At 41.5% G+C, this 27,090-nt stretch overlaps 1 protein-coding gene across 1 annotated transcript in view; it reads right to left on the reverse strand.

Moving 5' to 3' along the window:
* Positions 1-27,090, reverse strand: part of LOC308143993 (cadherin-18) — a 131,743-nt gene that overhangs the window by 101,064 nt on the left and 3,589 nt on the right. Inside the window, exon 2 of the mRNA XM_080514966.1 lies at positions 2,431-2,987. Within this exon, the coding sequence (XP_080371092.1) occupies positions 2,431-2,661 (231 nt within the window). The 5' untranslated portion in view covers positions 2,662-2,987. The remainder of the gene's footprint in view (positions 1-2,430; positions 2,988-27,090) is intronic.

Below are 27,090 nucleotides of genomic sequence, written 5' to 3' on the forward strand. Positions count from 1 at the left end.
CTTATGTTATGTTAAGTTACATGACTTGATGTTATGCTATGCATTTAAACTATGCTACTATGGTGTCTTGTGATATCTTGAATATTTCAGAATTCACAGTTTCTCTTGGTACCGAAAATGCAATTTTCTTTTTGTGCATATTGCTGCATCATTAATCTTTTCATGTAATGTCTCTTTCCACATTTTCCGATGCAGACAGTGGAGGCCCTCAATCACAGCTCACTAATGTCCAGAGTTTTTAATCAAGCAGGGGGAGGATGGGAAAAAAAACCAACAACAACAAAACAAAACAAAGCAATACAGCTCAGTACGTGCTGAGTGCATTAATCCTCCTCCTCCTCCCCTTCCTACTCCTCCTCCTCCTCCTCCTCCTGTCTCCTTCTAATTAAGGGTCATTCTGTCTCCTGGCCACATTAGGACATTGCACATTGGTCCCAGCCCACATAATTAAATGTTTTTTTGTTGTTGTTGTTGTTTTTTTTCTGTTTACCATCTGGAGACCTCATCTCTTTAAACATGCATGTCAAATTGATTCCTTAATAATGTTTATGTTTCTTCTCAGTGCTTTATTATCATCCAGGATTAGCTGTTTATGTTTATTTTGCTTTCATCAGCAACGCCTGCTAATGACAATACACACACACACACAAACACACACACACACACAGGACAACAGCACTCGTAAGGTAGCAACAGCACCAGCCAGTGAACGCCAACAGTCGAGAGCTTGGGAGCAGATTGGATGTAAAAGTAATCGCAGCTTTGAATATGCTGCAGACATCATGCTCACAACACAATCCCTCATCAATTCCAGGGATTGTTTTGTGGAACTGTGGGATTTTATGCTTCATTCATGCATCAAATGGTATTACCAGAAAAACATGTTTCACCAATAAATAACCTTTTCTCCGCCGGCCTCTGGAGGGAAATGGTCATTAAAGCCACAGGTGGATTCAACAATACTACTTTTTTTCCACACTGGAATTGAACTTTATAGAGGTTTTTTTTTTCTTTTTCCTTTTAAGCCGAAGTCGGAGGCTGATGGCATTTGACAAAGACATTAATGTTAACTGTTGCAAAATCACAAGAGCTGGGCTGCCAGTCTTTTAATGTAGGATAATCGCAGCAGAGCCTGCTGAGAATTAAGATATTTGGGAGGAAATTTGTCGTAATTACGCAAATAAAAAGCCTATTTCCCCAACTGCAGAAAATCTCCACCCCTGTGTCTGGTACTGCAGGAAGTCTGTGTTCATACAGCTGCTGAGGAACATCTGCCTGGGTACCACCTTGGATGGGTCGAACGACTTGGGCTGACGCTGCTCGGCATGCAGATTAACCACATTCACACGAACCACCCAACCCATTAGGATTAACATGTTAAAACAGCTTCAGAGGAGGAAAGTGATCCTCGAGCTGTTTATTCCTTTCTCTTTTCTCTCCTTGTTGTCCGAGCATGTCATCCCTCTTTGGCCCCCTTCTTCTCTTCCTCCCTCTTGAAACGCCGCCGTTGTCGAAATGCAGACGTATGTGCAGTCGGAGAGGCGTTCTGCTTCCCTCATTCTCTTTCTCTCAGAGTGCAGCTGAGGATTAGTCTGTGCCTGAGTGTCTGGAATAATGATCACTGCAGCGGAGAAACACATTTTCACATTTCAGGAGATAAGGGCAGGCAATCTGCAAGCAGAGGACTTAACCAGCTCCCTAACAGAAAAGTCGCCGGCGCCCGGGCTGCACCGGAGCCTGCACCGGCACCGAGAACACCCACAACCCATCTCCTCTCACCGCCGGGGAGCATCAGTCACTCCCAAATGACACTGGAATAGCATTCATATAAAAAATAAAAAATAAATTCCCGCAAACCATGGGTTTGCACTGGCTTACACCGTTCTTATTTTTGCAAGTGTCCAATTTCGCTCTACGGTGGTTCATTTCCCACCAAGAGATCAAATCTGGGTTGAATTCCCACGGAGAGACCAAATCTAATATTTCAGTTCAAAGATAGCTTGATGTGGAAGGGCGAGTCTCACTTCCACACTTAATCCAGTCTCGCATAGAGTGGCAGAGATGCTGAGAGGCACTTCTTAATTACAGCGAATGATTTTTTTTTTTTTGAGACATTATAATGAGGGGAACGGTCAAAATGCTAGGTAGAGGGAGGAAAGAAAAAATAAAAGCGCACACACACACACACACACACACACACACACACACACACACCTTCACAAATGAGATTTGAATTTCCACATCAGAAGAAGAAGGAAAAAAAAAAGCATGTATAATGCAAACGTAGCAATCTACCACAGAGGAACATCTCGCTCTTTTTTTTTTAACCCATTTCTCAATAAACAAGAGGAAAACGCCAGGTAAGCTGTTCAAAAGCAACTTCCCGGGGATCAAAAACATTTTTTTTCCCCCAAGTAAATAAACTCCTACCTTTCCCACATACTGCGCGTCTGGTCCCATGTGTTCTTCTAAAACAAAGAATTGGTTCCAGATCCAGCCGCGCTTGGGCCGGTGGTGCACCTCCGTCTCCCCGTTGGCGAGCCTGGTCTGGTTCTTGGAGGGCACTTTGGCGGGGGCGTGGTGGGCGCCCCCGTAGCACCTCTGGATGAAGCAGAGGCACACCAGGACGGGACAGAGACGAGAGGCGGCGGATATCCTCATGGCGGCGCCTGGTTTTGTAAAGTTATCCTCGTGTTCCCGGGTGGAGAGTTCCTCCCACCGCCGCCGCCGCTGCGCCCGCCAACAACAGCCACCGCTGCAGATCCGGGAGAGGAGTCCAACAGGGATTGGGGGCGGGGGTCTAAATCCAAAGCACGGGAATACTGGTCCTGGAGGATCCTCGAAGGTTCATGGCCCCAAAGCTGGAGGTTTATCAACGGAAGGAGCGATGTGGATTTACATTCTGGAGATTCTCCTGCAAACGGGCACAAACCAGGGTGTCGGTCTACCAAGAGAGGACGTCAACCCTGGAAACCATCGTGGAGTTCCTAGAAGAGAGAGAGAGAGAGAGCAACAAAGAGATTAAGGTCCCGTTTGATGCATTTTACCTGAAAAGGCAATGCCTTTGCATTTGTAATTCAGAAAGGTTTTGAATTTAAACAGCAATGTTTTTTTTACACATTTATGGTAGAAACACTGAAAACAATGCAGTTGGCGTGCCACGGCACATGTTGACGCTGTTGGTCACATTTGTAAAGAAAAGACACAGGAGTGCAGTGAATCACATGCTGTAAAAGATAACGACGTTGAATATATAGATATTTGGACAGACGACCAAGTTGAATTGTTATGACGCTCAATGATTCACTTTGAACTATAAAACTACCAAGTCCCAGGTGAATACGGACTGTGGGGGGGGGGGGGGGGGGGGGGGGGGGGGGGGGGACATTAAGGCCGCCATTGTTGTTATTGTATAACATTTCTGTTTTCACTTGGTAAACGTCTTGTAAGCTTTGCCTAAAATGATGGATACTAGATGCTACATGTCAACAAATATCTCAAAAACTCAGAATATCAATTCAGATTTTTGACAGATTTTTTTTTAACTCACACACAACATAAAAACAATATTTAGTAGTGAGAATGTGGCTTCTGGTGGAAACAAAATAAGGAAAACCTGTTTTGTATTTTTTCATAATTCTTTTCTTTTGATATTAAAAAGAGCAAAACAGTGCTAACATATTTCACGTCATGTGGTTTAAAGTTACAAAATAATAGTTTGAAAAAAACAAACAGATTCTATTGTACCGTCTGCTCTTTTTGTGAATACGTTTTTATAGACAGATAGACAACTCGACAAGATTTGATCATCAAATGGGACTTTTCAAGTGAAAATAGGTCTTGTAGGTAATTCTAAGTCAGAGATGATGAACTTAGTGAGGTTTATGGCAACTTATTTATGGAATTGAGCAAACGACACGTCTCAAAATCAACTGTAAAAAACCAATAGTAATAAATTGAGTAATTTTTACTTTGAAACACGTTCGGCAATAAAGAAGTTAGAGGATTTATAACTGATATGAGACTCAAATGTGGTTAAATTGACATTTCTCTGCCAATTAGCAGCAAAAGCAATAATTTATTGAGCTTTTGAAAAAAAGCTGGAGGGCCAACACAGAATATCAATGGGTGCTGTTCATTTCCCCGTCTCATTTCAGTGATGATGTACATCCTCTTCATTTTGCAAGCCGGACGTTTTACATCTTTCCTTTTAAACTTTTACTACTTTTTTGTACATTCTATCGACTTCCAACAGTTTCAGTGGCTGGTCTGCTGGATGGGTGCAGCCTTCACTCCACAGCCGGGTCAATGAGACACTCCGGCTCAGATTGTCTCTTTGACGCATGAATGGAGGAACACATCAACTTGCTGCCTGATATCTCCCACCCATTAATAAACAGGAGCCATGGTAATAAGATAACAAGTAGGGACGCATAACTAAAAGTACATTTCCCATCTCTCATGCACAATACCCATATGCGTATCAACATATTTGGCCAATCAGACTGAGTCTACTGACCTTAATGCCCTAAGTGAAGACCAAGTAGGTAACCCCAGGCACAACATTGCTCGGTCTAGAAAACGTTATATCATATTTCGATGTATCAATGTAACATTAAAAAATACAATATGTGAACAATTCAGAGTTCTGAAGCACAGAAACCTGGGAAAAATGGCTAAAAACAACAAAGTGAAGAAGTGCTTTGCATGGGAAATGCAAGCGGGAACTGGAGACGAGCCAATGAAGGACGAGAGAAAGAGCACTGTTAATTCATTGGGCAGAATCACTGACAGTAGCGCTGCACCATATCAGGTGAACATGTAACGACACATTATTGTGAGTATATGTGATAACAATACGATTTGCGATGAACTCAAACACTTATGTCGATATTATTGTATTTATGCAATTAGATTTCTTCTTCTAAATAACAGTGCTCTTTCTCTTACCCATGATTGGGTCCACATTCTATTTATTTGTTTTTGATTTTGTATGCATGCAAACATTAATTCACAGGATTTTTCCTTTTTTTTTTTGTTGTAAAGAAATGTGTTTCATTTTCCTTCCACTTTAAAGTTATGCAGCACATCATGTTGGTCGATCGTATACAATCTCTGTAAAATACATTTAAATGTGCGGTTGTAATGTGACAAATTGTGTCAAGGTTTTAGAGTCATCAATACTTTTGCAACCTTTTGTAAAGGCAATCTTGCAAAATATCGTCAATGTGAAATTTGAGGTGGTATGTGCAATTGTATTGACATATAATCCAACATGAAGGTCAGGTGCCTGTGTATGAAACGTGTATAATGTTTCTTATGTTCTGCATGATCAGTTGTGGCTCATAAAGGATGAGTCCTGGCCGTGAAACGGCGAGAAACCCGCCTTTCGTATCCCACTAATATTTGCCATTATTCGCGTGATATAAATAAGCTCAGAGTGGATGAGCCAGATCGCTATTAGAAAGGTCGGCCATGCCTGTGAGGTCGGAGTGGAGCCCGGTGGATGATAACGCCCCGTGAGGTCAGAGCCCCCCCCTCCCCCGTGACTCCATGCATGACTGTGCTTTATTTCCAAAAAAATGTTAAAAAGGGGTTTGATTTGGCTGTTTTAACAGAAGCGAGGCACACCGCGGGGCTCGGAGCGTTGTGTCACACGCTGTGAATAATAAGCGCGGCGGGGAGAAATACATTTAGCGCGATAAGGACGGGGCATCAAGCCACTCAGACGTACAGCAGAAGGTGCTTTTCAAAAGGCAGTGGAATGGAAAAGACAGAAGAAATGTGTTTGGTTTTTTTTCCTACATTGAGAATTATGTATAGTATTGAAGTTGTGGGGGACAAAAATAAAATATCTGCAGGCAGTGTGTTTGTGAGCAGCAGCACAATGTGCTGAACCTGCTCTGTGTCTACAAAGGAGGTATCACTCAGAATTGTAATATTTATTGTGTGGGAGGAAAGGAAATTACACTATTTGACCTTGTTGATTGACAATGTCCTTCAGTTTAACACCACAACCAAAGAATAATCTTTCAGTTCTTAAAGGATGCAAAATTAATGATTGTGCAAAACTGTTTTGTTTTTATGAATTACAAGGGGGAAAAAAAGGGAAAAAAAAAGAATGCTAATTCAACTTCAAATTCAACTGAACACCTGCTCTGGCAACAGATTTTTACTCCATTCACACACAAAGGGCTCCAAAATAAATTCAAACATTGACGTGATGTTGAAATTATTTGAGATCATTAAATTAATGTATTTGTTAAGAGGCATTACATAATTTAATAAGCAAAACATATAAAACAAAAAAAGGTAACAATGAATATTTACTGCAAATATACTTGGGTTCCTAATAATGTGTCGATACTTGGTATTTACATGTATGTGTTGGTGCTATTTCATTTATCTGTCAGTCTATAGAATAGAATAGAATAGAATAGAATAGAATAGAATAGACTAGAATAGAATAAAACTTTATGTAATATAGCACCTTTTACAGACATGGGTTACCAGGTGCTTTCCAAAACTAAAAAACTAAAACTTATATAAAACATTGGTATTATCAGTAAAAATACACAAGCAATCTTATCTGGCTAACTTGTGAATATGCTGTAAGAATGCAATTATACATATAGAACAACACAAGAAGTCAAAATGATTAATATCATACGATATTACTAAACAATACTATAAACTGAATGGTCTCTTTCAAACATAATGGAACTCATCTACTTTAATATTGGATACAGGTTTTGGTGTGTTGTGTCCATCAGGTGGCGCCTGATCAGGGTGAAACTCAGAAACACCTATGCATTTTGAGTCAATAGACTTATGTCACAGCCATACATTAAGCTCTCACTCTCATATGCTGTGAAACAATCGATAAAAATTCAGCCTTCTTCGAGAGAGAATTCCATTTTTTTCTTCTTTTTTTGTGGCGCTCAAAGTTTCCCATCCCAGACTTACAGCACAGAGTTGGTCCACTGTTGAAGCGCTGCAGCTTCGCGTGGATTATGAGGCGGACAAATGCCTGTATTTGATATTTAACAGGATATATAAGAGCTGAGAGACTTCAAAGCCTCGCTGTCTCTATCTGCCACAATGGATGCGACAACATGAGAGAGCAAACGAGCCGTTAATACAACTTACGGCTGCCACGTACTTTGAAGCGGAATCACTGGAGTTATTTTTTTCATAAATATAAATATTTTCACCATATATACGGATTAAGACGTGCTTAGGCGCCCTTGACTAATCCCCGTGTTTCAGATATCTCCAACATGCAAATGATCCCGCTCACACACATTTGTCGCTCACGCTTGCTTTAAGTGCAGTGGTTGCGGCGGGAAACGCACACTGAAGCAAAAGTCTGCTCCACGTCGGCTCAGATTAAAGGGGAGCGGGATAAACACTGAGACGCACACTAAACACGTGTAATCTGGGAGGAGATGCTCATCTGCATAGGTAGAGCTACGCCCCAAATCCAGCTTTCGCAGGGGGAGGAGAGGAGCGGGATCTGAAGCCCTGCAAAGCATACTGATGGAGGAGTCCTACTCCAATAAGCTCTTTTATAGATTTTAAAGGTTTTACTCGACTCGCAATGAAACACTCAAATCTGTGGAGTTTGATTTGCTACACCGAAGAGAATAAAAAGTTACACGGGCGACTTTTTTTCTTTTTGTCAGTCTAATTGAGGGATCAGCTTAATCCGTTTACATGACCACTGAATGAAGTGATTGGAATAACCTATTCAATTCTGCAGGTATTTTTTTTTTAATGCAATGAAACAAACGTGTTCTTCTACTTATTCACATCAATCTCAGAGACGAGTGACAGATGTATTGAAGGAGAACATGGAGATGGTGAAGAGGTACAGTGGAAGCCCTCCCTCGTTGTAAACCAGTACTTGTCTTTCAGACGTTATCATGAGTCCCTTCAGTTGACAACGTTGTTCAATACATGGAGTCGGGGGTAGCGCAATATAGGAGATCAGGAACTGGATTCTCTGTCCTGATGTCGTGGCGAGGTGTGGTTTTGCTTGTTTCCACAGAGACATTCACACGGCTCTTCTTGAGATCGAGCTATTCTAGAGATCCACCATTTCTTTCAAGTCACACTGCCTCCATCAATGGTTAGTATGGGAATATTTTACAGGTCCGGCACATTCAAGAGAGAAACAGGCTGTTTGTGGCCCCAGAAGTAAAATATGTTTGACTCTCCCAATCTGAACCAGCCTTTATATGGAGGCACAGGAACCATGTTAGTGACTCCTGAACAGAACAGCCAAAATACTAATAATTTCAGACAGTGCAGGCACACGAATGAGACACAGTCACAATATCTTTTTTTTTTTCTCTTTCCCCAGTGGCTTCACTCACTTCTGCCTCCTGGAGCTTCCTTCAATCAGTTCCCTAATTGTCTGATTATCGTGCTGATTCTAGGCACAAAAAAAATAATAAAAAATGCAGTGTGAGCCGTGAAATCAACAGAATCTGGCTCTGTCAATGAAAATAATTTCCCCATTTTTATGATGATGATATTGTTTGGGAGCTGCCTTCTCCTGCCCGTGGCCTGTTTGTTGTCTATGAGCGGCGTTTAACAGGATGGGTCATGCACAGCGGCAGTCACACAGTTTCTGGCAGGAGGCGAACGAGAGGGGCCGCATTTCCATACACATGCAGTTCTGACATGGATTTGCTCGAGTTGTACCTTGAGTGCATTATCCTGGCTAAACACAGTGCAATTATCAAAAGCCTAATTGTACAAAGCTGGAAGTATTTAATTTCATACATCAAACAAGCTAATAACAATGGAAGTAAAAGTGCATTTCTAATAAAACATCCCGTACAGACGTGTAAAGTGATGAAGGCTCTGTGCAACATGGATTTTAAAAGCTTGGGTCCAACAACGGTTTTGACTTTATGTGTGAGAGTAGTTTGCTGTGTGTTGTCAATCTCAACAGAATTTAATGCGACATCAACAACAACGCACTTTAATAGACAATTTAATGAGAAAGAGAAGCTTTAACAAGACCAGCTTCAAATTATTCCATTTACATCGAATAAATAAAAAAATAAATGGAATTTAAAGAGAGAAAAAAAACTCACTTTTCGACTATATTCTAATACTTTGAGATGCAGCTCTGAGCCCTTGTGCCACTAATACACACGACAAAAAATGATGCATTTGTAAATCTGTTTTATTGCCCCCACTCAGCAATGACATTGGATTTCCACCGCTTGCTTTTCTAACTTAATATGAGGTTCATTCATATCATTCCTATATTTACTATTCATCTAACCAACCGGTGGCCACAGCTCTATAGGCACCAGGGCAAAAACAACAATGTCTCCATCTCCTGTTTTATTCATGGCAACTGGGAAACTCAATTGCGGGGACACAACCCGCCAAATAAACAACTTAAACTTAATAAAACCTGAGCCGGAGCAGCGCCGACGGTCCTCGCGCCGTAATCGCCGCCGCTGATGACGCCGGAGCCCCAAACGGTTGAAAAGTTGGGAGGAATAAAGGCGGATGACAGGCATGAAGGGGCGGAGATGCACCTGGATGCAGACGGAAGGAGCAGCCGGCCGCCGCCGCTAATGGCGAATGTTCTGGCCTCCCGCGGAGAGCTCACCCACTGCATTCGATTTCACAGCATCAGCTCTCTGGCGATGTCAGACAGCAGACAGCAGAAGACCAGGTCATAACACAGATCACTGAGCCGCCGTCCTGTCCTCCAGAACAGAGAGGCGGGAGACGTTTGACTCTTTGACCTCCGCCAAAGGAGAAACAAACAAATGTGTGTGTGTGTGTTTTTTTTTAACGTCGTCCGTCGTCTCAGGCGATATTGAGTAAACAAGCCAGAACAGCGAAACAGCGGAGGTAGAAAAATTAAGGACAGAGCGACGCCTGGTTTGTGTGGATTCACACTGCTGAGAAACGTTCCCGAGGCCTGGACACAAATTCATTTTCTGTTCCTGCTGAATCAGACGACGACGCGCGGTGTGAAATTATTTTATACGTGCCGAAGAGCAGGCTGCTTTAAAGACATTTTACCAAGAAGCAGATGTCGTGTGCTCGAGTTTCAAGTCTCGGATATGTGAAAAGAAACAGACTGGAAGAGTAATGAGGGTTTAAGACAGGCTGCGCACACCTGTAACATTATTTTTGTTTGGGTTTTTTTAAAGAATGAATAAAAAAAAAGAAGCAATTTTTTAAAGACGTGACCGTATCGTAAAGGAAAAGGTGAAGGACCATGTATGTCTTTTCTTTCTTTGTAAAGCACTGTGAATTGCCTTGTGTCTGAATGGTGCTCTATGAATGGAACTGCCTTGCCTTGAATATACACTGGTAGCTTTAGACATTGGGCTTTCGGGTTGAATTTATGGGAACTGTAGAAGAAAAAATATATATCATTCTACACTGACTGATGATTATATCATGAAAAAAGGCATTTAACATAAAATGGTGTTTTCCTCATCTCAAACCATTTATTGAAACAAAGGCCAACAACAGTGACGTCTTGATGACAACGCCTCCCGCAGTTCACAAGTGGATTTATCGCATCCTGAGGCATCGGACTCTTCTTGAAGTGCGGCCCTCAGGTCATTGAGGTTCAGAGGTAAAGAGTTTCAAGCCTCTACACGGTGACTCAGCTGATCCTAGAAGTTTCCTGCGGGCTTCAGGTCTGGATAAAGTGCAGGTCGCTCTATTTGAGGTACCGGAGTCTCTAGCAGCCGTTCACTGATGACGGCACCTGCAGCATTGCCGTCCATAAAGATGAACTTATGCCTGTCGTGTTCGTATTTTTCTTTTAATAGTATGTGAAGCACTTTGTGCTACAACCTTTTTATCAAAAGTGCTCACAGATCACAAAAGTGATGGACAACTTAAATAAATTCTTTCTAGTTTTTAAACAAATTAAATTTGAAAAAAAATAAGGGATTTTATAAAAAGATAAGTTCCAAATAGAATATTATGTAATAACGACACATTTATGTGATCAAATAAGCTACTGATGAGCCATAAGTCAAGTAGGTGCGACAGCAACAGCTTACATACAAGAACCTATCCACCTGAATGAAGTCTTTTTAAGCAGCGTTTACGTGGCATTTTCACGTTAAAAAAAAGAACAACAACAACAAAAAACACTGAAAACTTTGAATGCATTTAGGTGGTCCATTTACACAACAGTGATCACAGTCACTGAAAATGAAACTTTTTGAAAATGGCTCCCAAAGTCTAACATTCTGAATGCGCTCATGGCCTGGTTTAACATTTCTGAAATCAAAATGCACATTTCTGAAGCGCAAATCAGTAAAATTGCACCCTGATTATGAGATTAAAGCAATTTAAATCATTTTGAACAATTTGCATCTTGGTTTTGTTTCTTTTCAATTCAAACAATAAACAGGAAGCCCAGCTGTTTGGAATTTGCTCCATTTAACATGATCATGTTAATCCTCTCAATCTTAATGGGCTGCAGCCAATCATTAGCCTATTTTGGAGATAAACGCTGAATAACATGGGGATTTTTCCACTCGCTGACAAATGATGACAATCACTTTGATCAGAAGTGAAGAACACACCGACGATTAAACTGTACCTGCTCTAAAAATACTCTCCGTGCCGCCTGGTGTCTACCGGGTGATTTGACCCGGCTTATTGTTGGTGAAAGAAAGCAGATTAGTCTGATCAGCTTCACAAGCGGGGCAATCCTCTAAATGTGTGGTTCACCCTGGAGGTTCACAAAAATTGGAGGAGACAAGTCGGTTTCGAGAGCGACGGGGGGGGGGGGGGGGGGGGGGTGGGTTGTTAGCCGGGCAGTCGTATTTCCACAATGCCATCTTGGGAGAAATCACGGCTGGATGGACTGTTTCGGTGGGTAGTTCTTTTACAGTCAATTCCTTTTCCGCCCTGGCCTAACTTAAGCTTGTGTGAGGTACATCATCTGATTTGGCAAATCAGAGCCATCCATTCTTGAAACCTTCCGTCCGCCGAGCTGCATGAGAATGTTTCCACGGATGAAAGCTGCATTGCTTTCCGCAAAGGCACCTTGAGAGATGCTGGCGAGCTGGAAAAGCTACAACTACTAACACGAATGCACTAAAAACACTAAGATATGCAAAAATAAACCCATGACCCAATCCACCCATTCATGTTCTATACTGCTTTATCCAACTTGGGGTTAGCACAACCCACCTGATTTAAATAACATGCAAATAGAGGGTGTTTTCACTTTGATTGTTGTGAAGAACAAGAAATTAAGGCATTCAAATGATAATTTAATGCTTTAGACCCTGATTGGTGAGGTTCATCAAAGACACCACCACTTTGCAGCGTGTCTCAGTGACCACTACAGCCATGCTGGAGGGAGGTTCTGTCTCCTTGTTCTGCTCGGTTCTAAGACAAGCGTGATGAACCCAGTTGGTTGGTTCTTCCCACAAACTTCACAACGTATATTCATTTGACACTTTTCCAGAGGCAGATGGTGGACACTTACTTCACCAAGTTAAAACTGGTGCACATATTCCACCTCCTGCAACAATATGACTTTGATCAAATTACGTAACCCCAAGGATGGTCGGCAGCAAACAACCTCAAGCTCATCTAATAATCATGAGTCGGCTCTATAGAAATCCCCCCCCCCCCACCCCCCCACCCTCCTCACTCCTGTCAAATCAGAGATCTGAAGATCTGAGAATCGGCTCTGTCTTGCCTAAAACGATGAGAGTAATTTGACTATCTGGAGGCAGACAAGGAGAGATCTGCTCAGATGACGGCGTAACCTGGGAAAGAGAACGAAAGAAAATACTTTCCTGTCAAACACACTTGTGCTGCGGAGTTTGAGGACAGTCAGAGTCCTTTGTGTAAACTACCCCGCAAACAGACAACTGCGGTGAAGCTACAATTAGACATCTGAAGTTTGAAATTTCGCACGTTGTAAACATGCCTCCGAGCACCCCCCCCCCCCCCCCCACCTCTCCAAACGCTGAAAAACAACAGACAGAATACTTCACCTTTGTATTTCAATCCCCCCCCCCCCAACACTTGTGGGTAATTAAAAGCAATAAGCAGCAGGTTTTTAAACACAGATTAGGCCTGGAGGTAATTAGGCTCATTGCAGTAATGACTCCCACTGAGTCATGTGGGGAGGATTGTGTCAGTCACCCCCCCCCCCCCCCACACACACACACACACACACACACCATTCCTCCCAAAGTCAACAGCGACTTGTCCTTCCAGTACGCTACCCTCCAAACACCATCTGTCCTCAGACTCTCAGCTTTGATTACCTCCGACCCAGAACGCACCACTCCTCACACGGCTTGACAAGGCAAAAGGTTGGCGGAATGAGAGCGGGACGCCTCCGACGGTTTCATCTCCCCATGTTTACATGCCAAGTTAAACTGCTTTAATTACGCCTGTAAAGTAAGAGCTCTTCCTCTCACTTTCCCTTTTTTTTTTTGCTCCTCCTCCTCCTCCCCCTCCTCCCGTCTTGGTGTGTCAAATTAGAAAGCATGCCTGCACTCGTCAACCCCACTATATGTTGTTTGGCTGCTTAATGAGAGCTGGGTGGAAGATGGGAAAATGCCCCATCTGTTGTGTGTTTAATGGCTGGATTCTTGAGCTCTCATCATACAGCAGGAGTGCCAGGATGGAGCAGACAGCACCCATCTGCTGGCTACTGCAGGGAGGGGGGGAAAAAAAGAAAAAAAAAAAAAAAAAACCCACAGTTTTTCAACTCATATCATCATCATCATCATCCCTCTCTCCACTCCGAGTGCAGAGCTGCCGCGCGGTATTCACGCGAAGGTCCGTTAAAATCGTACACAGAAGCCAGGCGAAAAGCCCGGATGTTCGGCGATGAGGTAAATTACATTTACTGTCATCAATCAAGCTGTTAATGATTTTGTAAATTGGTCTATAATTGGTAAGAAAAAGCCATGTTTATCTGAAAAAATGTCAGCCTCAATACAAAGATGTGTAATTTATGGGAAGAAGAAACAAGTCGGCGTGTTTGAGAAAGACATTTTGTTTCTGCTGAGGAATTTGGCAGGAATCAATGAAGAATGTTTTTTTTTGTTTGTTTTCTGTCTATTGAATCGTCATTTCAATATGCCACAGCTTAATTAGATGTATTTATGTACAGTTTTATCTTCTACAAACTCTACAAATACAGCTCGAGTTTCTAGCACCTCGGGTCAGTTCACATACAGATTGTCAGGTAGAAAAATGCAAATGTGATACTGAGGAAGCTGATATATATTAAACATACCGCATTGCATATGTAAATGTACACTTTATGCCACCTATATACCACTCCTGGCAATGTAGTATTAAATTATCTAGCAATAGAGAGGTAACTATCAGCAGTGTAGCAGTAGCAATGCAGTAGTTACACATCTGGTAATGAGGTATAGTAGTGGGAGTAATGCAGAATTGGCATAATGGGTAATACAACACAGTAGGTGAAAATTAGTAGCAACACAGCTACAAATATAATAGTGGTAGTGTAGTAGTTAATTACCCAGCAGTGCAATGCAGTTTTGTGATGAAGTAGAAATGTGGGTACATGACGAGTAAATAGTCTCGACGTGGAAATGTGATAGCAATAAGCCGAGTAATGGAGTACAGCAGTACTAATGGTAATATAAACATACCTAGTAAAGTAATAGCAATATGTTGTTAAAGCAGTGGTATCATGTCTTAGTAATTTTACGGCAACATGCAGATTGAAATGAGAAGTGGATTACTTGATATGAAGTAGTAACAAAGCAATAATAAAGTAGTAATAACATGCCATAACATTCAGTTGACACATGCTCAACAATGTTTTATAGCAGTAGTATTAAGTACTGGTTTTAAGTGGTGGTAGTAGGAGCCATAACACCTTTATATTTGGCATGGTAATTATGTAATGGTAATAATGATATATAACGGTATGTAATGGTATGTAATGATATCTAATGGTATGTAATGGTAGTAGCAATGTAATAATTATAGTATAATTATTAATATTAATGTAGTAATAACATGATTTGTGATTTACTAATATAATGTCTGATAACGTAGTATCGTAGTAGCAATCTAGTAGTAAAACACATTAAGATTTAGTAGTAACAACCCTAATTATGTATATTACTATTATTAGTAGTCGTAGTCGTCATAGTAGTAGCAGTAGTAGTAAAGTGGTGATAACTGACATTGGAATTTAGTATTACCAAGTCATCCATCATGTCGTGTCGTAGTAGTAACGTACAAATACACAAAGATGTATTTGTAATATGCCTACGAAAACAGTAATAGTTTCAGAGTTCTTGCATTAACATGCTTAATAATGTAGTTCCTTTTACAAGCCTTGTGATGTAATAGAGTAGAAGCCATTAAGGCAGAAGTAGCATCAGTAATGTATTAGTTACCTGTTAGGTTACGTTCGGGTTGAATCATGGGTCCTTTCAACACTCTGTAACGAGCCCTATTCTTGAAAATACATCCAGCATACATGTTTAAAAGAATTGATGCTTGTTTTTTTGTTTTTTTTAAATCCCCAAATCATTCTATTCAAGAAGCTGTGTGAGGGAATCATTTGTATCCCGGACTGATAATTGACAGATTCATGAGCTACAGAAAATCTTTCTCATCCCATGGACTAATCAGCGGCTCCTTGAATGAGCTGCTGCGCCGCTGCGATTCAACTCGCCCAGCGCCAAACGGAACACGAGACACGACTCGGGATGGAAATATATTCATATCACCTACAGCGCTTCTTGGCGTTGCAGGAATTCAGGTTGAGGCTGGTGCGGCTTGGCAACGTTCGCAGCTTCACACATGCTAAAACACACAGGGCGGGTGGGTTTTACAACACAAGAGGAGCCCGGGCTATTCACATTAGCATTTCAGACTCATATAAAGCTGGCTTTCTCGCTGCCAGGTAGATTCCCTCACCAGTGGATGAAGTGTGAGAGATGGTTTGTTTTTTTTGGTATTGTTTTTTTGAGGGGAGGGGTGACTTTGTATATGCTCGCCACGCTGCTTTTAGAAAGTGCTCCACGGAGACTGGTGGTTATAGAGGAGAGGTGGGTGGCGAGAACAGACAAATACGCCACCTCATCGTCCAAATAAAGGAAAAGCTGGTGATGCAGACGGGAGAAAACAGACGGAGGAAAGAGGTGGTGTACAGTGCACACTGTGTGGGCCAAATGGTTGTCACTCTTTTTGTCTTATTCCATATTTTACCGTGTTGTTAAACATTACTGCAACACCATAGAAAACAAAAAACAAAATATGATCATTTTCCTCTTCTAAATTACCAACAGGGCTTCCTTGACTCTGACTCATCTTTTTTTTGTTTGTTTGTTGTTCCTCCAAGGATTCTTCTTTGGCTCTGTTACTTTGAGAGAGGATACATTTGAAAGATATGTTTCATTTCCCTGTGCGTGTGTGTGTGCGTGTGCGTGTGTGTGTGTGTGTGTGTGTGTCTGTACAGAATATGGAGCAGTTTTTCATTTGTGGAAGGAACTTATCGATCTCAGGCAGTGAAAATGGAGCTTTTCGCCTGCTTACAGATCCAGGTGGTGTCTTCTTAACTATTTTAATCCTATCTTGTCACCGCCAAAGAGATGGAGTATGCACATTTCACATAACAATAGGTCCCGGACCGGTCGTCACATCGAAACGGTTCGAAAACATCTGCTTGTGGGAAAAACCACAATTTGAGTCAACACAGTTCCCAATAATTAAATACATCATACAGCCCTGGAGGGGGGGGGGCTACCCTATCCCGAGGAGGCTACAATCTGACCTGGGGAGTGTTGGGAGAAGTGGTGGTGGTGGGGGGATTCTGCTCTGGTTAGGGGTGGTCCTGTGTGGGTTGGGTGCGGGTGCAGCTGAGCCATGCCTGCGGGTGGTCGTAGGGACGGGGGGGGGGGGGGGGGTCCTCCCTACCTCTCAACCCCCTGGCCTTAAATCACCTTACCTCACTCATTGCACAGCCCACAATTTTAACTCCACCGAGTCACGCAGGATCTTGAGGGGGTAACGCCGGCCTTCGGGGTTCTACCGCTTGGCTGCGGTAGAAAACCCGGGCCCCCGCTACCCATCAATCTTAAAACCGCACCTTAGACACACACACACACACACACACACACACACACACACACACACACACACACACACACACACACACACACACACACACACACACACACACACACACACACACTGCATTCACCTGTTCAAAACAAAGACACAGCCCTACATGCATCCAACACTCCACAGGGGTCGGGGGGTGGTGGGTGGGGCTCCCCCCCCCAGAACCTCCCGCTGTGGTCTCACCTTGGTCTGGAGTCTTCTAACAGTTTGAACAAAAAAAAAAAAAGAAGAAAAAAGACACTTGCAGACTGATCTAGAGAAGCGCTGTGGGTTGACCCACAAGAGTATCACACACATTCAATCATGGTGGAGAAAAATGACAATTATTGTGGTACAAATTGGAACCGGGTCCAGGAACAATGTAACATTGACATTGAGCTCAAAGTGGTTTTAATCTCTCTTTAAACTGTATATAACAAGATAACTGATTATATCAAAGTACAATAAATCCGCCAACATCCTTCTATCAGAACTCCACTTTTCCACTGAGTGAAACAATGTAAAACCTTGGAACATTGGAAATCTTTTTCCTTCTTCACTGTTGATAACTTCTTGTACATCGTATGGATGAGGAATGCCTGATGCTCTTTATGATGGTAGAGAACATTCTATTAAATTATAATCAAGTACTGTTTCCACTAATGCATGTTTTGTTTTTTTAAACATAAATACATCAAACTTGTGAATTAGTTAATTTAATCAAACAATCAATTACAGATTGAGCCAACTTGCATTTCAAGGGCAGTTAAATTTCTTATTTTATTTTACTATGAAACATCTTTTTAATGCTCATAATTGCCAATGAATACTAATATTTTTGAATGTCTTGAAATCACAATGTTTTCTTACATAGAAACTTGACATTTATCAAGGTCACGTTTGTGTATGAAAACTTTCAAAGAGCAAAATATGAGACATTTCAGCTCTGAAGTAACATTAATTGTAAATAATCAGCTTCTGAAAAACACTTACCAATCGAGAGAGTAATGTCCTACAACAGAGTGGATGTTTTGGCTCCAAAACTCCTTCGAATTAAATGAAAATATTTTTCAATCTCTACATTAATTCAACATGAAATTACAATGGATTAGGAGGATGGATGGATGGATGGAAAAGGCAGTCAGGAGTAACTCAGTCATAGTTAATCACACGTGTGTGATTATTCTATTTATTTGCTTTATTATATTTTGTCTTTATGTTGAGATTGTAGTCATTTCCAGTAGTAATTGTTTGGTTTTGTGAAAATGACTCTATTTTACATTTCCTGCCCCCTTGAGATGAAATCGGACTGTATGTGGCCCCTGAACCAAACTGTGCTCCTGCACCGCATCATTTCCATACATGTACATTCTTGCACGTGAGAAAATACAAGGAAGCTGCTTAATCAAGCTAAAGTTTCATACCATGTAATGACATTTAATTTCTATCACTGCAGACTAAAACATACACTACGACTTGCTTGCACCTCACCGCATTGAATCACACACCGTAAACCGACAAATCTGTGAAGCTACCTGCCCCGAAAAATAACAACTGGATTGAGCTCTTGATGATGAGCAGATTCGGAGTTGTAATTCGCTTTAATGGAAACTCTGACGACAGCCTGAAGACATAAATGGCACTTGGTGCCATGCAGTAACACGGTAGCTTTGTTTCAGCATGCACATGGATCTAAATAAATGCTGAGCTTTAAATTTAATTTCCTGGCACCGGGTCGTTGGCTCGCCGGGCGCACACAAGTTTCATTCCCAACCCACCGAGGAGCCATTTGACACTTTGGCACGGGGTTTGACAGGTTTGGCAAAGAGCGGGCGGGCTCACGATCGCGGAGCTCGGGGTGAGGAAGCAGCTTGATGTTGTTAAAACGTGAACGGTGCAATCAGGATTCTGGAGACGGCTCCAAGACAAATCTGCACGCCGGTGATGTGATGGAGTGCGATCACACAGCTGTATGAACACAGTCGGGGCGAAACACCACGGACCACGCACACACTTAATGGGGCTAATTACCTTTTTTTTTTTTTGCACGTTTGTATGTACAGTATGCATTGTGTACATAAAAGCAGTGCAAGGTACAATATGTCCATTATTAGTGATAGACCCAGTGCATCTAGTTTGCAGATATCACAATACATAGCAGGACAGTGGTGTTAAAGAGCCTTAAGTCAATCTTTTGCACAAACCCACTGAGAACTATTTGCAATTTTATGATTTTTATTGCTTTGTAACAAACATATTTATGTGTAAATGGCACCTCAATGGCACACTGAAGCTAAATGGTGCATTCTAATGCACTGTGTACTACTAAATACTACATTGTGATAAATTGTAGGACGAGTTGATATTGAACAACCCAAACACCAACTACAGTAATACTCTATGGAAAAAGCAGACTTATTTAAAAGGACATAACTGAACCAATATAAAGATGTATACAACATATATACATGCATATAATATAATGTTGTTGTACTAAAACCACACACACACACACCTTTTCAAAGAGAAAGATATGCTATCAACATTAAAAATGGTAGTACAAGGACATTTGTATGGACAGACGATCAACTTGGATTGTTGTTACGAGTGACTCTCAATTACAAAACTACCAAGCAGCTTTTCCAAAAAGTTCAATTTTCCTCCCGTCGACAAAGAGGTGGAGTTGAAGCATTTTCAAAAAGTTCAATGTTGGAAGCGAGCCATTTTCGAAAAGTAGGTTTTTTTCAGTGTCTGCTCGTACCATTACCACGGATGCAAAACAGGACAAGTGTTTCCTGATTTGACTTGAAACGGGGCCTTCTGCTCCAATGCAACTTGTGTTTTTTTTTCCCCTTTTTTGATCAAATAACTCACATTTTGGGAAAATCTGACAATTTTCCAAATTTGGGATTGAAGGGCATAGCAGAGATAATTCAAGCTCACATTGGTTAAAAATATTTAAGGGTTAAAAATACACCTTTGTGTTAAAAAAAAAAAAAAACACATGTGGACGCACGTTGATGTGGAAGGAAGCTGAAGTCATTAAAAAACCATGGCTGTAGAGCGAGAGACCATAAAGAAAACATAACCACTGTGCGACTTCTCAGAGGCATATTTGAACATAATTTCAATTTCTGATCATCTGCGTCAACTTTAACCTCTGTCTCAAGGCCAGTCGGAAATCAAACCTTTTTCCAGAGTGATTCCAGTAAAATGTAAAATTCCATTTTCCATCCGGACTCTAGTGGACAGCCGTCCTGCTCAGATCCCTGAATCAGTATGGACATTCTGTCCATCCTCTGCTTCTTCCTCTCCCTCCCGTGAAGCGCTGGCACGGTCCAATTAACATCTCCCACACATCCCCGGCGATGCACGTGAAGGGTGAGCAGGTCTGACAGGCGCCGAGCACACTAATGTTTTATCAGTGCCACACATCAGGGTTTCTCTTTGCACTGTGACACCGACAACTAACTGACGTGACTCGCCTTTCCCCTCTGTCAGGAGACGACACGGCTTTCAGTTAACAGTCCGTATTCCACTGGAGGTAAGATGGTGAAGGCTGCAAAGTCAAGGCCTTCCAATAAGAAGAGGGATTTCTCTGAGACTGAGAATTTTTATATGCAGGAGGAAGAAAAAAAAAAAAAAAAAAATCATATGAAATTTTGATTTAGACTCAAGCGGGCAGTGTATTCAGGAGGAACTGGAAAATAGGAAAGGTAAATTGGAAATTGCCATCACAGAAAGTGGGAAGTTTTTTCGTGTTCCGAAAAGCTAATCATGTAATATTTTGTACTCCTGAAGAATATAAAATATGTCAAACTCGGAAATTCAATCAAAGAAAGTGGGAAGTCTTGTGGAGTTCAAGTTTTTTTTTTTTTTTTTACATTTTTACCTTTGCGGCAAAGGTTTTGAAGGGTTTACGTTAAATTAAGCTAACCCCCTAAGGATTTACATTTGATATACCCAAGTGGTGTGTTTAAGAGGAACTGGTAAGTGGGAAAAGTATCATTTTCTGTGGAAATATACCAGTCGAAGTGGTGAAAATATATCTGAATGGTGTCAAATTGGGAACTTCCAACAGAGATCGTGGGACGTTTTGTTGACTTCTGAGCTTTATATTATTGATTCACCTTTACAACTTCTGAGAAGGAAGTTGTAATTCCTTCAGAAGGAATTACAACAAAGAAAGTGGGGAAAATACATCTGAAATGTCCTATTGGGAACTTCCCACAGAGAAAGCAGGACATTTTCTTGTGTTCCAAGAAACATTACTGATATTTGTTCCCCATTTCCAAGTAAAAATTGAAAAAAAATACAAATGAATGCCGTCAACCTTGAAATTACTGTGGAACTTACTGTGAACAAAGTGGGAAGATTTATAGATTCTAAGCGAAAGTACATTTAACACTTCCACTTTTTTTTTTTTATTTCATGTAGTAATGTAATCTTTTCTCACATTTAAAACATGCTAAAGCAAGCAAACCATCTAATTGCTTACAAGAAATGACATACATATCCATATGGTGTGTTCATGTGTAGCTGGAAAAGTGGGACAATTCCGGAGGCCGATATGACAATGATTACTACAACACAGATACGCATTTATACCAGAGACATAGACGTTCTGTCGACATTAACCTAGCTTGTGGATTGTGCTATTAATGGACAACATATGTGATGAAACAAATACTTCAGTCTTGTTTTGAAATGTCTTATTGCACTGTATTTTAGCCTATATTGGTTAACTTCTAACACCTTACAAAAGAAAAAAAAAAAGAAAAGAAGTGACATTTTTTGCGGACGTTCAATGCTAATACCATCCGACAACAGACACGCATGCTGCTGAACTCTCCTTGAGTATTTTGCTGAATGTGTACCATTTTCGACCGTTTAATGTGCTGAGTACAAAACTGGAAGAGAAACGCCTCAAGCGTAGGATGGAAAACCTAGAGGGGGATGGGGATGATAAAGAACAAACATGGGAGAATCTTGAACATGACCAAAGCAAACCCCACCACCCCAACAGGCTAGGTTTTTTTTTTTTTTTTTAGAGCAGAGAACAAAATAAAGTACTTGGAGGCAGCCCCTAGGAATCGCAGACAGCAAGAGACATTGATTGCATAACCATAGTTCATGTTAAGAGCTATTTAAAAAAAAAAAAGTGTGTGCGTGTGTGTGTGTGTGTGTGTGTGGGGGGGGGGGGGGGTGGGGGGTGGGGGGGGTCCTCTGAGCAAACATTCACCAATGTGAGAGTGAAATCCAAAGCTCTCTAATAGTACATTAACTATTCATGTGGCATCTTGGCAATCGAATGGCTGCTATCCTGGTTTGCGGAGTCATTCTTCAAACACTGACATGCATCTGACTGCTGCTCCACCCCCCCCCCCCCCCCCCCCATTCACATCACACTTTTCAGCCTTAAGAATATCCCCCCAAAACCCCATTTCAGACTAATATTTTCAGTACTTTCATCATCTACCAATTTTGTCTAGCCATGTGAGAGTGGTGCTTTGGGGTTTTGGGGTCTTGTTTGACTATTTGTAACATTTTAAGCTCAGCGGCATCTCTCAAGGTGCCTTTGAGCAAAGCGACAATTGGGATGCTTCAGTTCAGCTTTTATCGGTTTGAAAACACTTTTTTTTTTTTATGCGGCTGTGTTCAAAAATGGATGGTTCTGATTTTGAAAAAAAAATAAAATAAATGTTTTTCACAAAGCTCAAGTTGGACAGGAGTGGCAAGAAGACTGATAAGCTGATGCATTCTGGATAGAAAAACAGTCCAACACCCTTGAACAGGCCACATTTTAACTGGCAGGATATTGTGACAATCAGCTACGTAGAACTATACAAGATGCCTAATTTAACAGCATCATCAATCAGTGAAGCTTCATTCTCATAAAAATATATATGGAAACATACAGATCACCATCTAACACATGTACATGTGTGTAAATAAATACATAAAGAGACACAAAGCCAATCAAATATGTATTTATAGACAATAATGCAAGGCCAACTTTGTGATTCAAACAAAGTTAATGAGACATGTAAAATTAATGACACTGACATAGAGAAAAATAAAGTGAAAAATAGATCATATAAGCTACAAAATATAGTAAACCAAGAAAGACATTTAATGTGTATCAATCTATCTATCTATCTATCTATCAACTTAGAGAAAGCATTACATAAAAATGCTTGTTTTAAATTAACATATAAAAACATCAATGCACAGCCTATCTCAGGTATTTTTGAGGAGCATCTGCTTCTGATCGGTTAAAAAAAGATAATCCTCCTCAGCGAGCGTAATCACAGACTGCATTCCGATCTTAACCAATTACCAGCCTAGTTTTAACGTTGGCAGTGTGTTCCAGAGGTCAGAATCGCAACGCGGCGATGCCATGGCCTAGATTCATGCCCACAATCTCACTTCCTTTTTATAGAGCTGAGAGCTCTTTAAGGAAATGCTTTGCCGCCTATCCGTCTCTGACAGTGAGAGGAGATGAATCACTTGAACGTCGCTCTCATCCACACTGGAGGAGCCCATAGCGTGCTCCAGACCGCCTCGTGTTCCACTGCAAACCACTGAACCCCAATTAAAGACCGAGTCCAGACGTGGTGAGCTTCACAGAGAAAACCTGGCATTTCCAAAAGGTATCGACGAGTGTGCTTTTGTTTGGTTGATTGGCTTTGGTTTGCTTTTTGGGGCCAAACCGCCCTGGGGTGTAATCATTCCTCCACTGATTACCATGTAAAAACCCCTGACCACCATCTCGGGAGGCTGATGAGGGAAAAAACACCGCCTTCTATCACCTGATAGGTCTTTATTGCTCCTTTCACATTCCACTTTAAGTCTGACACATGTGCTAATGGTGATGCAAAGCAATATTCTTACATTCTACACCAGCTTGTTTTGTGAACAGCAAACGGAACAAGACCAACTGTGGTATCGATTGCGAGTTTATGAGGTTCTTTGTCAAATTTAAGTCATGACACTGTTCTACATTGGGTGGGTGTTAGAGGACATTAAGGAACAATGTCTCCCTGGCAAATAAATGGCGTATACTCTAAATCTGTAGCCTACAACAGTTATTAAACACACCGTCTTGTGGCGCAAACCTGTATTGCAAGAAGAAGCAGGTTAAGACAGGGTTGGATGACATGTTACCTTTGGTAGGTAAACCAGCACATCACAAAACTGTCAATGAGATAACATCGGGGAACCTCATTTGGCTAATTGTTTTGGCGGTACCCATCCATTCATCGTATATATCACTTTATAAGAGTGCAGAGCACATAAGCCAATCTCAGCTGTCTGACCAGTCCATCGTGGTGAAATCACAGGGACCAAGGCTGTCAAACACACTAATATTGTCAACAATGGGGATTTTAGAGTCGCGAAACAACTTAGTTAGTCCAAACATTTCATATTGCACCTGTAAAGAAACACTTTGCTAACCAAAAGTCATTTTTGTTTGCAAAAGGAAAAAAAAAAAAAAAACATAACTGAGGCGAGTCTACTTCAGTGATAATTGCAGTGGAGCAACAAAGGAATGGTGATCAATGTCATTGAATGCTGGAGTCTGGACGGCAAGTCTTGGCAGTCCTCGCCCATTTAAAGCATTCTGTCAGAAGATATCGGAAAGCTGAATAATGCAAAAGGGTGAATAATGTGTAATTCAGTGCCACAGTGGTGCCTGCATGTTATTGTGTGAAGTTGCTCCATTGGGAAGGAACAAGGCTTTATAAGCTATGAGACAGCCATTCATCCATTGATGGAACCTCTGCTGAGGATGGGGGAAAGGCAGGGTAAACCCTGGACAGGTCACCAGTTCAACACGGGACAAGAGCGGTTACATTCCCACACATTTAGAGTGACTAATTAACTCTTCTTTCTTCTACAAATAGGGCGGGATTGTTCCTTTTGAGGAATGTATGGCTCGACGTTCACAAGGTGAAGCCTCCTCGTTCAACTGTACTACCGGTTTCCTCCAATTCCAAACGAATTACTACGGCTCCTGCCAAGAATTTAAAGTGCATTGTTTAGTGGTGCACATTCACGGCTCAATGTGAGGACTCGTTTTGGGGGTTTTTGTTGTTGTTTTTTTTTTTTGCTTGTTTGATTTTTGAGTGCGCCCATATATCGGTGGCGCTACGTCTACACAATCTGAACGATGAAACGCCACGCATCATTTGTCTCTGTGAGCCACACAATAACATCCACACCGCTGCATTAGAAGCAGGGGATTATTCTACATTGTCGCATCCTGTATTTAGAAAGCCATGGCAGCTCTGACAGGTCTCATCAACACTTCTTACTTGAACAAAGCCCAACATATTGTATGCTCCGGCGGGCAGATAGAGCCCCTTTTTGTTTGGTATCTGGAAGGAGATCCTTAATGATTAGAGGAGAGCATAATTCATCTTTTAAATGGCGTTTTTATTGTGCTGTTTGGACCAGTAATCCACTACCCTTACTTCTGTCAAAGCCACGAGCGACAGAAAGTAAAATATTATGGGCCGGACTGTAACCACCTGGGATGAGTCTATTCTGTATGGATCATGAATTCATGCTGCTTGCTTTTGGCTTGACGTAGAACGTTTCCTAGGGAGATCTTTGTGGATATTAATCTCAACGACTCTGCGAGCAGAGTGGCCTTAACGCAACAACATAAGAACACTTGTGTTTGGCTGATTATTTACTTTTTGTAACAACGCCTTCTACTTTTGGGAAGCATGTTTATATAACAACATATATTACGGATAATGCATCTGTGGCATGTTTGGGATTACACACGTGTCCCCAGAGATCAATATGCTATAAACGTTAACAATGGGAGCACACGGACATTCGTCAGGACAGATGATGAAGTTGGATTGTTATTATGGGTGACTCAATTATAAAACTACCAAGTCCCAGGAGAATATGGACTGGGAGTCATGACACTCTGGAGGCAGACTTTGTTGACATTGTCCATCTTCTCACACGTGTGCAGAAGAACTATTCAATAGGGCTGTGGTGCTCATGCACAGTAGCAGTGTTCCAGAAAAAGCTTTGTTTCTCCCCATTTCCAGGGAGATGGAGGATTTTTGGAAAAGAGTTTCACCTTGGGAACTGTTTTCAAAAAGTTGCGTTGTCGGTGGCTCAGAGTGCATGTTTTTATAGAGACAAAACAAACCCTTTCCATCTTCACTTGAAAACGCCTACTGAGGAGGGACCGAGCAACGACGACCAACACAAATTACCTGACATTTATGTCTATGTTTTCGAACTCCATCGATCAATTTGTAGTTTGTAGTGTGATTGTAGTGTAGTGTGATTGAAAACTGCATACACTTTGATGCAATTACTGCTCTGGTGTTGCAACATGCTGTGAGCATCACGCACCGCTTGTAAACCGGCGTCTGCCCCGCTGCTAGCGTGCAGCAGCGAGTGACTTCGACTTGCACAATTGTTCACACTTGAGTTGACGCGACACTTCTCCAGGCTAATGTTTGTAGAACTGGTGTCAAACAGGGATTCCAGTGATTAACATAGTTTGGCCTTCACAGCCATCAGAGAGTCTACATCACACTTGATGTGATATTCAAGCACTGCGGTTGGCACATGTTTAACACCGAAATTTTGACTTAGGTGACACTAATAGTGGTGCAGTCAGTTCTGGGTCGCCTCCAGACAAGCCTCAGTTCATTTCAAATTACTTCAGGTAAGTAGTAACTGAGATTTGAGACGGAGAGTCGACAAGTCAGCGATACCAAGCGGATATCCAAATGTACTGTTACATAAGCCTGATCTGGTAGTGTTTTTTTGTTTTTGTTTTTGTTGTTTTTTTAAAGGGAGGAGGGGGTAGAACAGAAGAGAAGTGGTTAACACTGTGATTTAACAGTTAAGAGGATGCTAGTTCAAGTCCCTGCTTCGTGGTCATTTAAAGTGTACATGTTCTCCTTGTTCAAG

The sequence above is a fragment of the Blennius ocellaris genome (genome assembly GCF_963422515.1).
Source record: "Blennius ocellaris genome assembly, chromosome: 19".
In the NCBI taxonomy this organism is placed as follows: Eukaryota; Metazoa; Chordata; class Actinopteri; order Blenniiformes; family Blenniidae; genus Blennius; species Blennius ocellaris.